At 45.9% G+C, this 15,742-nt stretch overlaps 1 protein-coding gene across 22 annotated transcripts in view; it reads left to right on the top strand.

Annotated features, from left to right (window-relative positions):
• Positions 1-15,522, top strand: part of EPB41L3 (erythrocyte membrane protein band 4.1 like 3) — a 109,692-nt gene extending 94,170 nt beyond the window's left edge. For 6 of the 22 annotated variants that reach the window (XM_054164136.1, XM_054164134.1, XM_054164140.1 and 3 more), the window contains 12 exons: positions 144-209; positions 753-944; positions 3,665-3,739; positions 4,122-4,223; positions 5,076-5,795; positions 6,312-6,434; positions 8,217-8,594; positions 10,790-10,921; positions 11,917-12,015; positions 13,236-13,316; positions 13,584-13,700; positions 15,184-15,522. In XM_054164136.1, coding sequence (XP_054020111.1) covers positions 144-209; positions 753-944; positions 3,665-3,739; positions 4,122-4,223; positions 5,076-5,795; positions 6,312-6,434; positions 8,217-8,594; positions 10,790-10,921; positions 11,917-12,015; positions 13,236-13,316; positions 13,584-13,694 — 2,079 coding nt within the window. In that variant the 3' untranslated portion in view covers positions 13,695-13,700; positions 15,184-15,522. The remainder of the gene's footprint in view (positions 1-143; positions 210-752; positions 945-3,664; positions 3,740-4,121; positions 4,224-5,075; positions 5,796-6,311; positions 6,435-8,216; positions 8,595-10,789; positions 10,922-11,916; positions 12,016-13,235; positions 13,317-13,583; positions 13,701-15,183) is intronic. The other 16 variants (XM_054164137.1, XM_054164145.1, XM_054164143.1 and 13 more) reach the window with 9 other exon arrangements.
• Positions 15,523-15,742: the final 220 nt, after the last annotated feature.

Raw genomic sequence — 15,742 nt, 5'->3', positions numbered from 1 at the left:
AAATGTTGGAGGGGTTGACCTCTCTCAAGCATGTCGATTCTCTGTGAAGAAATGTGTAGAAAGAGCATTTTGTATCCTTCCAATACTGTGTCCCTTACCTTTTCCCTTTCTTTTTTTTTTTTTTTTCTTCCCACTTCTTTCAGAATAGTCTGATTAAGCGCATAGAGGGTGAAAATGTGTATGTCAAACATAGTAATCTTATGTTAGAGGTTGGTATTGGTATATACCAGTGCATGTCCGTACCTGTGTGTTAGTTCTAGTGATAAACTGTGAACCTGCACCTTCTGATGCATGACCTGTGTATTCCTCCCACCTGCTAATCAATCAATCAATCAGTCAAAAAAACAACAAAAAACCCAGACTGGAAATTTGTTTGGTTTTGTTCCTTTAATCTCAGCTAATGGATGACTCCTCCTCTCTCTAGCCCCCTGCGTGTGCGTACGTGTGTGTGCATCCACACGCATTATCTGTGTTTGTTTGGAAGCCCTCTTGATATCAGGGTCAATTCTGGTGTTGCAGATAAGCTCTTTAAGAGCCTTTTTTTTTTTATGGTTTTAATTTTTAGACTTTGATCTGCTGTTTACCTCTCAAAATGCCACATTTTCACAGAGTGTTGTGTCAGTGCTGTGCTCCCTCGGCTCCTTCAGATGTCACTTCCCTCTTTTACTAACCCAGCTATGTGTCTTTTGGCTCTCAAATGCGCTTGGTTTAGGATGTGTTACAAACTGCTCTGTTCTTTTGAAACTGTCCAGGACCTAGACAAAACGCAGGAAGATCTGATGAAACATCAGACCAATATAAGCGAGCTGAAACGCACCTTCTTGGAAACCTCCACAGAAACAACTGTGTCTAACGAGTGGGAGAAGAGGCTTTCCACATCTCCCGTTCGGCTCGCAGCGAGGCAGGAGGAAGCTCCTATGATTGAACCACTAGTGCCTGAAGAGGTCAGCGTGAGCTGAAAGGCTTCCTTTTCTATGTGTCCATTGCTTTGTGCCCACCACAGCCCTCAGTAGATTAGAGGCCATAGGTAGAGGCTGTTTCCCATTTGCAGAGGCTTCCTCATCTCAGGACTCAGGCTCTGGGATCAAAGATGGAAGGAAGAGCAGATCCTTTTTTTCTTTCAACATACACTGATGCAAAAATTTTATGATGCCAAACTGGGAGGAGTGCAGGGCACCCTGTCAGGCTGTGCTGCCATTCAGCAAGACCTGTACAGGCTGGAGAGTTGGGCAGAAGGGAACCTCATGAAGTTCAACAAGAGCAAGTGTAGGGTCCTGCACCTGGGGAGGAAGGACATCAGTACAGGTGAGGGGTTGACCTGCTTGAAAGCAGCCCCAAGGAGAAGTACCCTGCAGTGCTGGTGGATGACAAGTTCACTGTGAGCCAGCAATGTGCCCCCATGGTCAAGAAGGCAAATGGTCTCCTGGGACACATAAAGAAGAATGTGACCAGCAGGCTGAGGGAGGTTCTTCTCCTCCTCTCCTCTGCTCTGCCCTGGTGAGTCCATATTTGGAGTATTTTGTCCCATTCTGGGCTCTTCAGTTCAAGAGAGACAGGGAGCTACAGAGGCTGAAGGGGACTGGAGCATCTGTGAGGACAAAAGGCTGAGAAACCCAGAGAAGAGCAGACTGACAGGGGATCTTCTCAGTGCTGATCAATAGCTAAAGGGCAGGGGTCAAGAGGATGGGGTTACACCCTTTAAGTGGAGCCCAGTGACAGGACAAGGGGGGCAACAGGCACAAAGTGGAAGCCAGGGAGTTCCATCTGAACATGAGGAGAAAATTCTTTCATTACACAGTGATGGAGCTGTGAAATAGAGAGGTTGTGGAGTCTCCTTCTCTGGAGAAATTCCAAATCTGCCTGGACATTATGATCGTGGGTAACCTACTGTGGGTGACCCTGCTTTAGCAGGGGAGTTGGGCTGGATGCTCTCCAGAGGTCCCCTCCAACCCCCACCATGGTGTGATTTTGTGATACCTGTTCAGAGTATGAAATTTCCTGTAAGCTGCGTGGCAGAATGGGGTCTCCCTTAGGGTGCAAAGCACAGGCTTCGTTACATGTTCAGTGAGCTTGAAGTCCAGCCATGCATGAAAGAAACCATGAAGGTGATGGAGAGAAAATTTAAATAGTGGTGACTGGTTGGGAGCAGTGATGTAGCAGGCTAGGTGGGTGTACAGTACCTAGCTTGACAAGAAAACAGCAATGAGCAGAACTCTCTCAGTCTTTGACAACAGGGAAGTAATAATGTTGCTCATTAGACCTGTTTGGCCAGTTCCATAAGGGAGCTGATAGTTGCTGCGGTCTGCTGGGTCCTGTCTCCTTGAGCAGCCCAACACAGATTGCTGAGTGTGTGCATTTTCATGCAGTGTGCATGCTTGAAAGCATCTTGCTAACTGTGCACCCTTGAAGTCTTAGCAAGAAACTGACCAGTTAAAGAGCTGCCTTTAATTTGTGGGTAGACATTGAGGTGTAGAGGTGATACATAATGTTCATGTTGCCATAAAACACACTTTCAGTTGGGAGGACTACAGAAATATTGTGAGAGCATCTCAAGATGCAACAAGGAAGGCTAAGGCTTTCTTGGAACTAAATCTGTCTGACTAGGGAGATGAGAGAAAACAAGAAGGGCTTCTTTAAATACTTCAACAGTAAAAGGAAGAATAGAGAACAAGTGTTAAATGAGGTGGAAGACAGAGGATGACAGAGGATGCAGAGATGGCAGAATTACTGAATGTCGTCTTTGCCTCAGTCTTCACTAAGACCAGGCCTCAGGAATCCCAGACACTAAAGGTAAGGGAGCAAAACTTGAGGGAGGAAGACTCTCCACTGGTCAATGTGGAACAGTTTACAGATAGCTTGGATGAACTAAAACCACAGAAATCCATGGACCCCAGTGGGGTGCATCCGCAAGTGCTGAGGAAGCTGACTAGTGTTGCTACTGAGCCACCCTCCATCATTTTTGAAAGATATGGAGAACAGGGGAGATGCCTGAGGACTGGAAGAGAGCCAGTCTCACTCCAGTCTTGGCAAGAAGTTACTTTGGTTCTTCAGGAACTGATCTGCTCTGGCCAAAGGTGGCCAGCCTAGGAGATAAGCTCCAAAGGCTCAGCAAATGGAGTCTTACCAAGACTTTCCCAGTTGGTCAAGCTGCAGAGACAGTCTTATTGTTCCCACAACTCTGGGACGGCACTGATCGGATAGAAGTGAGCAGGATTTTGGTGTCACACTAGAGCAACAATGCAGCTTCCATGGTAGGAAAAACACTTGGAGACCTCTTACACCTGTAAGGAGAAATGGAGAGCTGAAATCTTCAGCAGGGAAGGCTGCAGGCTTGGGAAAGAGCAAAGGCCAGGGTGAGGGTGGAAAGGGATGTACTGTAAGTTGTTGGTAGAAGGCTGGAAGTTTGCAGCAGGCACAGTGAATAATGGAAGATGAAGTGAACTTGGTGCATCCAGCCCCGGGTGCTGGTCACTTCAGTGGGTTTGTGCTGTCCAAACTGATTTCACTTCTTGGAAACCTTTTTGCTCTACACCTGCTATTTAATTCTGTTCCCTCCTTTCTCCTGCAGTTAAAAATTTGTAGAGAAGTCCAATGAGCTGTTGTCAGGTATTAGTGGACTTGATACTCCTCCTTTTACTAAAACCATTTATTCCCCTGACATTAGACCAAAGAAGAAAGAGAAAAGTCAGAGAAACTCATATTTTTGCAGAAGGGAGGTACTACCCTCGTTGAACTGCAGGTAAAAACAAGCACCACTCTCTTGCAATGCAGTCAGATAAGCTTGGGGGTGATCATTTTTTTTTTATTCTTTTTTTCCCCAAGCACTCCTTTTTTTTTGTTAATTATTTCTTAAGTTTCAGATGGAATCTGGGGGCCAAATTCTGAGGAAAGAGTCCTCATCCCAGAACTTAATGCTTCCTCCTAGAGGCTGACTTCCCTGCTAGATAGAAATGTCCTTGCATGGTGCTGTTTTGGATTTTGTTTGCACTTACGCATGCGTTTCCAGCACTGGGAATGTCTTGGTGAATGGGGCACTGCTGGCGTTTGGAGTGCATTTCCTTTTGTACCGAATGAATTCAGCTTCTGCTGAGTGATGGTAAACTTTGTATTCTTTCTATTAGCCAAGTGAGATAGAGAAGAAGCTGCAGGAAGGAGAATCTGCTGGCACTTTGGTTGCTTCTCATCAAATCATTATCCAGAAAAGTATCCCATCATCCCTAGAGGTTGTTTTTCATTCATTCCCTTTTACACTACCACCTTTGCTTAGTTAAAGTAAGAGAAGTTAACGGTCTTACAGGTCAACTAACTGGATGCTGATTGCAGAGGGAATCGCGGAGTTAGATTTGCGCAAGAAAGAATCAAAACACTGCATGAAATTCCCTTCAGAATCTTTAGAGATACAGAATTCACTGTGCTTTAGTGCTCTGCTTAAACAATCCTGGCAGGGGGTTGATGTGTTTCTAAGGAAGACAAGGGAATTCAGGGCAGGCTACAGCTCCATACAAACACACATTATTCTAAATCCTCATCAACAGCGTGTTTGTGGCAACTGGGGAACAGCTCCGTGGGCTTATTTGCCCTATTTTTGTCACTTGTATTTGTCTGTAGCATGATGAACCGTTGTGATATGTGATGGCTTTTTAACCTCAGGATGTATTCCAGTCCTTTAAAATGATGAACTGAAAAAAATAATTTAATTGCTGCTCTGCTTCAGATGAATATAGAAATAGTGTGGCCAGAGTTCATTTTATTGCATCCACGTTTTATGGGCTTCTAATGGGAATATAGAAAGAAATTGTAAATTCTAAAGGGAATATGCAAAGAAAATGGTAAATCCTAAGGGGAATATGCAAAGAAATTGTACTTTGCTTAAGGTGTTTCTGTCTGTTTGCTTGATAAATGCACTTAAGAGATATCGTGGGTAAACGTTACGGCGGTTAAAGAGGTAGAGTAGTTAAGAGATGCTTTCAGAAAAGGCAGCATTGATTTCTCAAAAAGTCTTCATACTTTTGTGCTCTTGAAGCACAGCTAAACCTTCAAGCCATTCTAATTTAGCTTTTATATCTCAAATATAGGGCACTGAGGATTGGGTTATTGTAGACAAAATACCTTCAGAGGTAGTTGATGGTGAAGCGAGACAGAATCTGGCGTACAAAGTAGTGACTGTGAGCAGTAAAACTGCCTTTCCAGACAAGATATTACAGCCCAGTGCTGTTATAACACAGAGCTTTGAGGACTTGGAAAGTGAAATCCAATCCAAAGAGGAGAATAAGCAGAAAATGTTCACCCTAGGAAAGTCCTATGATACCATGTCTGGGAGAATCATAACCATGACAAGTAAAGTAAAAGAGGGTGAGAAAGTGACACCAGGAGAAGCATTGCAGAAAATGGAAAGGGAAAACCAAGAACCAGTGAAAATCATTCCAGTAGCAGCCGAGTATGAAATCCTGGTGCCCATCACTGCTGAGAAAACCAGGAGGGGATCTGATGTGCAGAGCACCAAAAGAAAGCTCTCCGACTCCCTGACCCCTATAAAGGAAGCAGCCTCTCAGCTGCCAAGTCCCGAAGAGACCTTGAAGAAGACCCTGAAGATGGACCAGGACTGGCAGCTACGTGGTGCACTGGGAAGAACGCAGCTTGACAAAGCTGAGAAGTCCCCTGGCAGTGAAGCTGTACAAGCTGGGGTGTTTGCCCGGAGAGACCAGAGCCTGCCTGAGCGGCGATATTCCAGGGAGCGGCCATTTACCATTGCTACAGCTCACTATGTTACTGAGTCGTCTGCGTTAACAGTGGTGGTAACAAGTGGCTTTGACCTCCTGCCGTGGTTTAGAGATTAAAGCATGACTTTTTCCAGGCCATGCCCTCACGCCACCCTTACCTTTCAGTCCTCTTGCTGCCTGGCTTTGTGTTGACAGCAGCCAACCCAGCTTATTTTTTTTCCCTCATCTGTTGACTCCACAGTCTGAAGCAGACGTTCTCTCAGGCTTTCAACCCTCCTGATTTATTTAAAGATCCATGTTTCCGAACTCTGATATTGCTGCTGTGGCTTGTTAATGAAAGGGAGGGGGGTGGAAAACACCCCAAACCCCAAAGGTTTGCTTGAAAACGCCAATGCTAACAATTCTGCTTTGTAACTCTTGCTTACTACAGCCATTACAAATTTGCTCTGATTCATTTTCCCATTCTTTTCCACACACTCCCCCTGCCCTGCGTCCTTCTCTCCCTTTCCTCCCCGTCTTTTGGCAATTAACCTCTCTGTGGTTGTGGGTCTTGCCTTTCTTCTACCTGTAACTCTACCTTTCTTTGTTTAGACTAAACAGTTCACCAGTGAAAAGACCTTGGATGGGTCCGATATCTTCACTTTAATAGAGTCCGCCCGAAAACCGACTGAGTTCATAGGAGGGGTCACTTCGACTTCACAGAGCTGGGCTCAGGTGGACATTTGGTTCCCTCCATCAACATTGTAACCCCACACCAGCTGCTTTGGCTTTTCCTTGGTTTCCTGGTTTTATGCATCACTCAGAACCTCTATAACTAATGCATGTATTTGTATGCCTTTTCTTTTGGTGTGATGAAACACAATGAAAGTTCACCCAAACAAAAAAAGGCAACCAGAAAAAACCCAGATTTTCTCCCATTTCACTTTGTTTTGGTCACTTTGCAGGGTGCTGTATTTTGCCTTTATAAAACTCACACAGCAACAGCATTGAGCACAGTCCAGTTCTGGGCTCCCTAGTTCAAGAGAGACAGGGAACTGCTGGAGAGAGTCCAGTGGAGGTTACAGAGATGCTGAGGGCACTGCAGCATCTCTGTGAAGAGGCAAGGCTGAGAGCCCTGGGGCTGTTCAGCCTGGAGAAGAGCAGACTGATAGAGGATCTTCTCAATGCTGATCAATAGGTAAAGGGTGGGGGGCAAGAGCATGGGGCCATACTATTTTCAGTGTTGTCCAGCAACAGGATGGGGAGCAATGGGAACAAACTGGAACCCAGGAGGTTCCATCTGAACAACAGAAGACATTTCTTTACTGTGAGGGTGCTGGAGCCCTGAGGCAGACTGCCCAGAGAGTTCATGGAGTCTCCTTCTCTGGAGAGATTCCAAACCCACCTGGACATTGCAGTCCTGGGCAACCTGCTGTGGGTGACCCTGCTTTATCATAGGGGTTGGACTCGATCTCCAGAGATCCCATCCAACCCTTACCATGCTGCAGTTCTGAGAAAAACATAGAATACATAGAATACATAGAATACATAGAATAAACCAGGTTGGAAGAGACCTTCAAGATCATCGCGTCCAACCCATCAACCAATCCAACTCCGCCCAAGCAACTAACCCACAGCACCAAGTACCCCGTCAAGTCTTCTCCTAAAAACCTCCAGTGATGGCGACTCCACCACCTCCCCAGGCAGCCCATTCCAATGGGCAATCACTCTTTCTGTATAGAACTTTTTTCTAACATCCAGCCTGTATCTCCCCTGGCGCAGCCTGAGACTGTGTCCTCTTGTTCTGGTACTGCTTGCCTGGGAGAAGAGACCAACATCCATCTGTCTACAACCTCCCTTCAGGTAGTTGTAGAGAGTAATAAGGTCACCCCTGAGTCTCCTCTTCTCCAGGCTAAGCAACCCCAGCTCCCTCAGCCTCTCCTCGTAGGGCTTATGTTCCAAACCCCTCACCAACTTTGTTGCTCTTCTCTGGACTCGTTCCAGCAAGTCAACATCCTTCCTAAACTGAGGGGCCCAGAACTGGACACAGTACTCGAGGTGCGGCCTAACCAGTGCAGTGTACAGGGGCAGAATGACCTCCCTGCTCCTGCTGGCCACACTGTTCCTGATGCAGGCCAGGATGCCATTGGCCCTCTTAGCTGCCTGGGCACACTGCAGGCTCATGTTCAGTCTACCGTCGACCAGCACCCCCAGGTCCCTCTCAGCCTGACTGCTTTCCAGCCACTCTGACCCCAGCCTGTAGCTCTGCATGGGGTTGCTGTGGCCATTGTGATGTTTGTCTTCGATGTCAAAACTATGACTCTTGCGTTCTTTTTTATTTCTGCTATTCTGATGATGCCCTGAGAAGGGAAGTCCACGAGGTGTGAGAGAAATAAACTGGCAAAATGCAACACCCATCATTTTTATTTCCATTCGCAGCACGTTGAGCCAAGGAGGAGCTGTCACACAGAGCATCATCTTCTGACACTGAGGGTTGTTTTTTCCCCTTCCCTGCAGAGAATAGACACGACAACATCTCAGGAGAAAACTTCCAGTGAAATGAAGCAAGTGGTTCAGCCGCAGCAGGATACAGTGAAGAAGGTTGTAGAGGAGACTGTAGTGACCAAGGAGAGCCGTGGGATGGACGTCCGGGTGAGCGGAGATCCGGCAAAAGCTGACGGACTGGTGCTGGATGCCCAGGCTGCAGTGGCTGCCACTGTGAAGGGGAAGGAGGGATCTGCCGGGACTGAGGGGACCAAGGAGGAGAAAAGAGACGAGGCTGAGAAAACTCTGACCAAACGGGAAGGAGCTGAGGCTTCTTCAAGTCAGCAAGCACAGGAGCACAGTACAACAGTCCACCTGTCAGAGTCTTTGGAAAGAAAACAGCATTTTGAGGTAAGTCCTTGTTAAATTGTGGCTGTGATGAATTGTGAACATAGGCAATAGTGGACTAAATGAATTCCTGGAAGGGGAAGTGAAGTCTGCCAAACTTGAATGGTTGCATCACTACAGCAGGCAGGTTGCTTCTTCTCTTGTTTCCTTGCATCCTGTAAGGCTTATTGGTGGTTTCCATCATGGCCAAAATGCCATGCATGTTTTATCCGAAAGCATTTTGTATCGTCATAGAATGGTTTGGGTCAGAAGGGACTCTTAAAGGTCATCTAGTCCAACCCCTCTGCAGTCAGCAGGCACATTACAACTAGAGCAGATTGCTCAGAGCACCAAACAGCCTGACCTGGAATGCTTCCAGGAATGGGGTATCTACCATCTATCTGGGCAACCTGGGCCAGTCTCACCACCCTCATACTAAAACATTTCTTCCTTCCGTCTAGTCTAAATCTCCCTCTTTAGTTTAAACCCATCACCTTTTGTTCTGTCACAACAGGCCCTGCTCTAAAGTCTGTCCCCAGCTTTCCTCTAAGAACTGAAAGTCTTCCCTGAGCCTTCTCTTCTCCAGGCTGAGCAACCCCAACTCTCTCAGCCTGTCTTCACAGCAGAGGAGTTCCAGTCCTCCCATCATTGCTGTGGCCTCCCCAGGACCCACTGCGTTCTTCTTACGCTGAGGGCCTAAGACAAAAAAATAACTTAGTGGCAGTGTATGCAATGGATAACAATTCAGCTGGCATTCTCCCTGGGAAAGTCCATCAGGATTGGCAAAGTGTGTGTGTTCTCAAAGACAGGAAATACGTTGTTTTCCCATACTTGGTACTATGGGAAAGACCTGGGCTGTGTCTTAACACCACCCAGGTTCCTTATCTCAGCCCCATCAGCAGAATTTCAGGAACTCTTCTGCCAAGGGGTTAAAAAAACTTCTTGCTCTTTTATCTGAGAAGTGAATGGAGGACTAAGCCTGAGTATGGTTTATTCTCTCATCATTCTGAGACACTGTAGAATCACTGAATCCCATACTAATAAAGGTTGCAAAGGACTTTTGGAGATCATCTAGTCCAACCCTGCAGGGTCAACCCACAGGAGGTTGCCCAGGATCACAATGTCCAGGCAGGTTTGGAATCTCTCCAGAGAAGGAGACTCCACAACCTCTCTGGGCTGCCTGCTCCAGGGATCCAGCATCCTCACAGCAAAGATATTTTTCTTCATGTTCAGATGGAACCTCCTGGGTTCCAGTTTTGTTCCCATTGCTCCTTGTAGTGTTTAGATCTTTTTGTTTTCATGAATTCCAGGATAGTGGTAAATACAGCAGTGGTGCAGACTTTTGTGTACCACTGAAATGAAGAGAATTTTCCCCTTTTTTGTTAAATGCAGAGCACTTTTTAGTCATTGTTTCTCCTCTTCCCAGTGTCATGGCTGAGCCTTAGCCAGCAGCTAAGCACCTCACAGCCACTGACTCACTCCTCCCAAGTGGGATCGGGAAGAGAATAAGAGGGGGGAAAACAAAACCCAAAATCTCATGGGTTGAGATAAAGACAGTTTAATAGGACAGAAAAAGAAGGGGAAATAATAGTACTAGTATAACAATAATATAACAGTAATAATTTCATAACAGTAGCAAGAAGAATGGAATCGTAGAAAGGCTTGGGTTAGAAAGGACCATTAAAGGTCATCTAGTCCTGCCCCCCTGCAGTAATAGTAACAATGATGATGATAATAACAACAATGATAGTAGGATATACAGAGGAAATGATGTAGCATACAATTGCTCACTACCCATTGACTGATGACCAGCCAGTCCCTGAGCCATGGTGTCCCACAGCCAGCTCCTCCCAGTTCATATACTGGGCATGACATCATATATTATGGAATATCCCTTTGGCCACTTTGGGTCAGCTGTCCTGGCTGTGTCTCCTCCCAGTTACCTGACATGGTGTAAGCACCAGTTGGCCACAATGAACCCATCAGTGTGTTATCAACATTCTTATCCCAAACCACAGCACCACACCAACTACCAGGAAGAAAATTAACTCCATCCCAGCCAAAACTAGAACACTCAAACAAGGAAATTGGACTACATGACCTTTGAAAATCCCTTCCAACACAAACCCATTCTCTGATTCTATGAAAAACTAAATGTTCTGAGAAATCCAGAAGCTTTGCTAAATGTTCCAATTCCCTTTTTTTCTTTCTTCACACAGTCACCAGTTGTGAAGACTGAGACTATCAGTTTCAGCAGCCTTCCTGCTGGTGGGGAAAACCTTGAAATCTCAACAAAGGAAGTGCCAGTTGTCCACACAGAAACAAAAACCATAACTTACGAGTCTTCTCAGGTAAGGAAGTCTGCAAAAGCCAGGGTTTGATTGACACATGGCCTGAAGGAAGCTCTTTCTTCACTCAGCTTTAGGTGTGTGCCGTAGTGTAAATTCTTCTATGTTGTTCAAGTATTAAAACATTAGCAGTAGACTCTCTCTGTCCTAGTAAGGCCATATATGGAGTACTGGGTCGTGTTCTGGTCTCCTTAGTTCAAAAGAGACAGGGAACTACTGCAGAGAGTCCAGTGGAGGTTCAGAAGATGCTGAGGGGACTGAATCATCTCTGTGAGGAGAGACTGTGAGACCTGGGGCTGTCTGGCCTGGAGAGGAGCAGCCTGAGAGGAGATCTTCTCAATGCTCAGCAAGAGCTAAAGGGTGGGGGGCAAGTGGATGGAGCCTGACTCTTTTCAGTGCTGCCCTCAAGAAGACAAGGGTCAGTGGGCACAAAACTGAAACCCAGGCAGTTCCATCTGAACAGACACAGCATCTTTGCTGTGAGGGTGATGGAGCCCTGGAGCAGGCTGCCCAGACAGGTTATGGAGTCTCCTTTTCTGGAGAGATACCAGAAAAGCCCCTGGACATTGCAGTCCTGGGCAACCTGCTGTGGGCGACCTTGCTTTAGCAGAGGGGTTGGACTAGATGATTTCCAGAGATCCCTTCCAACTCCCACCTTGCTGAGATTCTTTGTGACTGAGGATGTACTGAAGAATAGCTTACCCAAGAATGACTCCCATGTCTATTTCAAAGCCACACCTCCTATACCTTTCCAGAAGTGAAGGGGAGTCTGCAGACATGGAGTGAAATAACAACACATGATCACCCTAACAGCAGTTATTTCCCTGCCACTAGATAGTCACTTTGCGAAGAACTGCTGACCAGGGAAGTACAGCCAGTCCAGTTCCTGCCTCTCTGTGCTCAGGAGCACATTGGACTTGATGATCTTGGGGGTCTTTCCCAGCTTAGTGATTATGGTTCTACATTTCTGATGGGTGGTTTTTAATTCTCCTTCCTAGGTGGATTGCAGCGCTGACTCAGAACCAGGGGTGTTGATGAGTGCACAAACCATCACGTCTGAAACCACCAGCACTACAACCACTACACATATCACCAAAGTGAGTCCTTCTGAAAACAAGGAGCTCTTTTCTTCTTTCCCCACAAGGATGTATATTTTCTTTGATTCTATCTTTTTTTTTAAAAACTTAAACATGTGCTGGACAAAAAAATTCTCAGGTTTGGATACCTGTCTTCATTCACCTGTCTTTGGTTATCCTGACTTCATGAAAGCATCATCCAAGGACTTGACAGGAGTCCTGAGAATCATAAACCTTCAGGGTATGTCTGTGCAAGCACAAAACCTCCTTGTGCAGCAACCTCTAAGTGCTGACACTGTCTGGGACTGGAAGCCATGTAGACTTCATCATATGGTAGCCAGGAAGGAATAACTTGTCTGAGCATGAGGCTCCATGGACATGACTCTAGTGCCTGTGTGCCCTGTGAGCTGTTGTCCCTGCAGGGAAGCACACAGCAAATCTGTATCATGTCGTAAGTATGACATGCACACAGCTCAGACACCATGGTTGTGTTACTGAGTGGTGGTGCTCTAAGAAACTTCAGTGGTTGGACTTACTGATCTCCAAGGTCTCTTCTAACTTCATCAGTTCTATGATTCTATGAATGTGCCCCCAGGCAGACCAGAAGCTTATGGCTGCAGAGAGATGATGTTAGGTCTTGCAAGTTCCAAGATTGCATCTAAATAACTTCCTCCCTGAATTCCTCTCTCTTAGTGCTGTCATGGCTCTCCTACTAGTATTTGGTAGCTCAATAGGTGAACTATGCAAAGTCCATAGCACCCTCTATGTCCTTCTGAAGCCTGCAGCTGGCCTTGACTAGATTTTAATATGAACTGTCTTTATCTCTTTTCCTTTCTTCATGGGATGAATTTACCATCAAATCTGCCATTTTTGACACACAGACATCAAGATCAGGTTGTTAGGGGCTCTGAGCAATCTGCTCTAGGTGAAGAGTTCCCTGCTGACTACAGGGAAGTTGGGACTAGATGACCCTGAAAGGTCCTTCCAACCCAAACCATTTTGTGATTTGGTGTGTGCAGACTGATTAGAATCATCAACTGATCTGGGTTGGAAGGCTCTCTGGAGGTCATCTAGAGCACTCAGAGCAGGCCAACCTCAGATCTGCTCTGGTTGCAGTTCAGGCTTGTTCCCTCTGTGTGAGCTGTTCAAAACAGTTCAGTCCGTGTCTGGGTTCCTACTCTGGATGAGTAGCAGCACTCTTTGAAGTGAGTTACTGACCTGCATTTGTCCTTCCCATCCAGACTGTGAAAGGAGGCATCTCAGAGACAAGAATCGAGAAGCGAATAGTCATCACAGGAGATGCAGACATTGATCACGATCAGGTAAAAGCTATCAACTGCTGCAGACTACCCTGAAGACTGCCAAAGAGAGAACATTTTGTCAACATTGCTCTGAGAGATACTACTCATAGTGGCATGCCTTAAATTAAAGTGGATTAGCAGTTAAATCAGTGATGGTGTAATTCATATTTTAATCATTTTCCTCATTTGTAGATTGTGTAATATCTCATGAATCTCTCCACCTTGCTACTGATCATGCATGTTCCACCTCCTTTTTGTTTTTGCCCTTCTGTGGTTTCCTTGGGATAGGCGCTGGCTCAGGCAATTAAAGAAGCCAAAGAGCAGCACCCTGACATGTCAGTGACCAAGGTAGTGGTACATAAAGAGACAGAAATCACACCAGAAGATGGGGAGGATTGACCACAGGTAAGAGGACTAGATGATTTTCCAAGGCATTTACTGGGCTGGCATGTTGCAAATGTCACTTTTTCCCCATCATAACTCACCTCTTAACTCTTAGCTTTCTCTCACTGGCATTAATTTTCAAGTGGAATTCGGGTCATTATCAGTTCTGATGTTTGAATGTAAACCCACATTTGGCTCTAAACATCTTTTGTGGTGCCAGCTGGAGAAAGAGAAGCCCCTCATCTGCTTTTGTTGGCTCTCTGGGAAGTCCTCGTTGTCTCCATGCTTTGATAGAGTCTAACTTTCTAATTCCAAAGTTTAAAAAAAGAGAGTCTATTGTCTTGCTTTTCTGTCGTTTAAGAACAAAAACCATTTGCTCTTAAACATACATGTTTTGTTCAAAAGAAGCCATGGGGAAGCCATGGGGAAACATAGCAGCTGCTTCCTGAATGTCCTGTGCAGATACGTGATGAGTGCAGCTTGAATCCCTGACTTGCAAAGATCCAATCCAACCTGCTTTTGGTTTCCGTTTTACACCCAGCGAATTCGGTGTGCTGCGGGTCTTGGGGTGTCTTGGCTGCTTTGTATTCTGAAAGCACACCTGATGTTTGAAAGCAGCATTGTTGATCAGGCTGGGATGATAATGCAGCTTTTCTCGTGTCAAGCTTTCTCTGGGTAAAGGCATGCTGCTCTCCAACTGTGGCTGGCTAGATTTAATACTTAGTATTTATTCTGTCTGCAAAAACATCTCGTGCGTCCTAACCCGTGCTGCAAACGCCAGCACTGCTGCGCAAACTGCTTGGAATGCTGTGTGCAGAAGGGGAGGGGGGAAATACCATGCTGCTTATGTGGTTTGTTTAAATCAACAGCAGCATTTTAGTCTTAAAAGATAAACCCTAGCCCTTGATATATAAGTAACCAGTTACTTGAGTTACCTCCTGAAGAGCTACAAGAGTTACCTCTTGAAGCTGCTGTGCTCTCCTGCTTTGGGACAGACAGACCCTAAGGAAAATGTCTTATGCTGAGGGAGGTGAGACCCTGGCCCAGGTTGCACAGAGAGGTGGTAGATGCCCCATCCCTGGAAACATCCCTGGTCAGGTTCTTTGGGGCTCTGAGCAACCTGCTCTTGTTGCAGATGTCCCTGATGGTTGCAGGGGGGGTTGGACTAGATGACTTTTAAAGGTCCCTTCCAACCCAAACCAGTCTATGGTTCTGTAAAACTGACTTTCAGTGTCTTACTTATTTGGAAGGTAAGAGGAGTAAGGAGCTGCTCTCGTGGTGCTCTGATGATAGTTTTAGAGACAGCACAATGTGACTTGCTCAAAAGTCCACTGATGTCACTAATTCCTTCCACTGGCATCAGTGGGACTTTGGACTGGGGCCAAGCTGCTTATTCCTGGGATGATGCTGTTTGCAAACAGCTTTTGTTTACATGCACAACTCGACCTGTTCTGCAAGAGAGTGGTTGCTTCAGGTAATGACCCCAAGTCTCTTATTCCTGCAGGAATAACCTGGATTGCGTATGAATCCAGTCACGCTCGCCCGCAGGAATGCGAGAGCCCGCGCGGAGCCTCAGTTCCAACCTGCCTGACTTGTATCTGTCTCTGGAAAAAAAAACACAACAAAACAAAACAATAAAAAATTCCCATGAGGAAGACTTGATCTTGGCCATTAATAAAGAAACTTGGCAGCGATACCTTCCCGTAGAAAGCAATCCGAATCAGCAAGCAGCTAAACAATATTGCATGAAGTGACGGTTAAACAATTACAGAAAAGCAGCATTTTTAATTTTTCTTCTCAGTTTTCAGCTAGACCTGCACGTTCATTAAACAAAACACAAGAACAAAGCAAAACAAAGCAAACCCCACCAAACTATAAACCCTAATCTCATGTAACACATCAACCAGCTCCATGCCTTTTCAGTTTCCGAACGCCTAAACCAGATTACGTTAGGGGCAAGCCTTTTGTTTACAGATACTGTCCATGAAGATGACCCCCCCTTCAAAATGCTAGAAGCTGTCTAGGTCCTGCGTGTAATGTCCTACCACATGTTAGATGTGCCA

The sequence above is a fragment of the Dryobates pubescens genome, chromosome 9 (assembly GCF_014839835.1).
Source record: "Dryobates pubescens isolate bDryPub1 chromosome 9, bDryPub1.pri, whole genome shotgun sequence".
Lineage (NCBI taxonomy): Eukaryota > Metazoa > Chordata > Aves > Piciformes > Picidae > Dryobates > Dryobates pubescens.
Note: the sequence above shows the minus strand (reverse complement) of the source record. Positions and strands in the feature narration are given on the sequence as shown.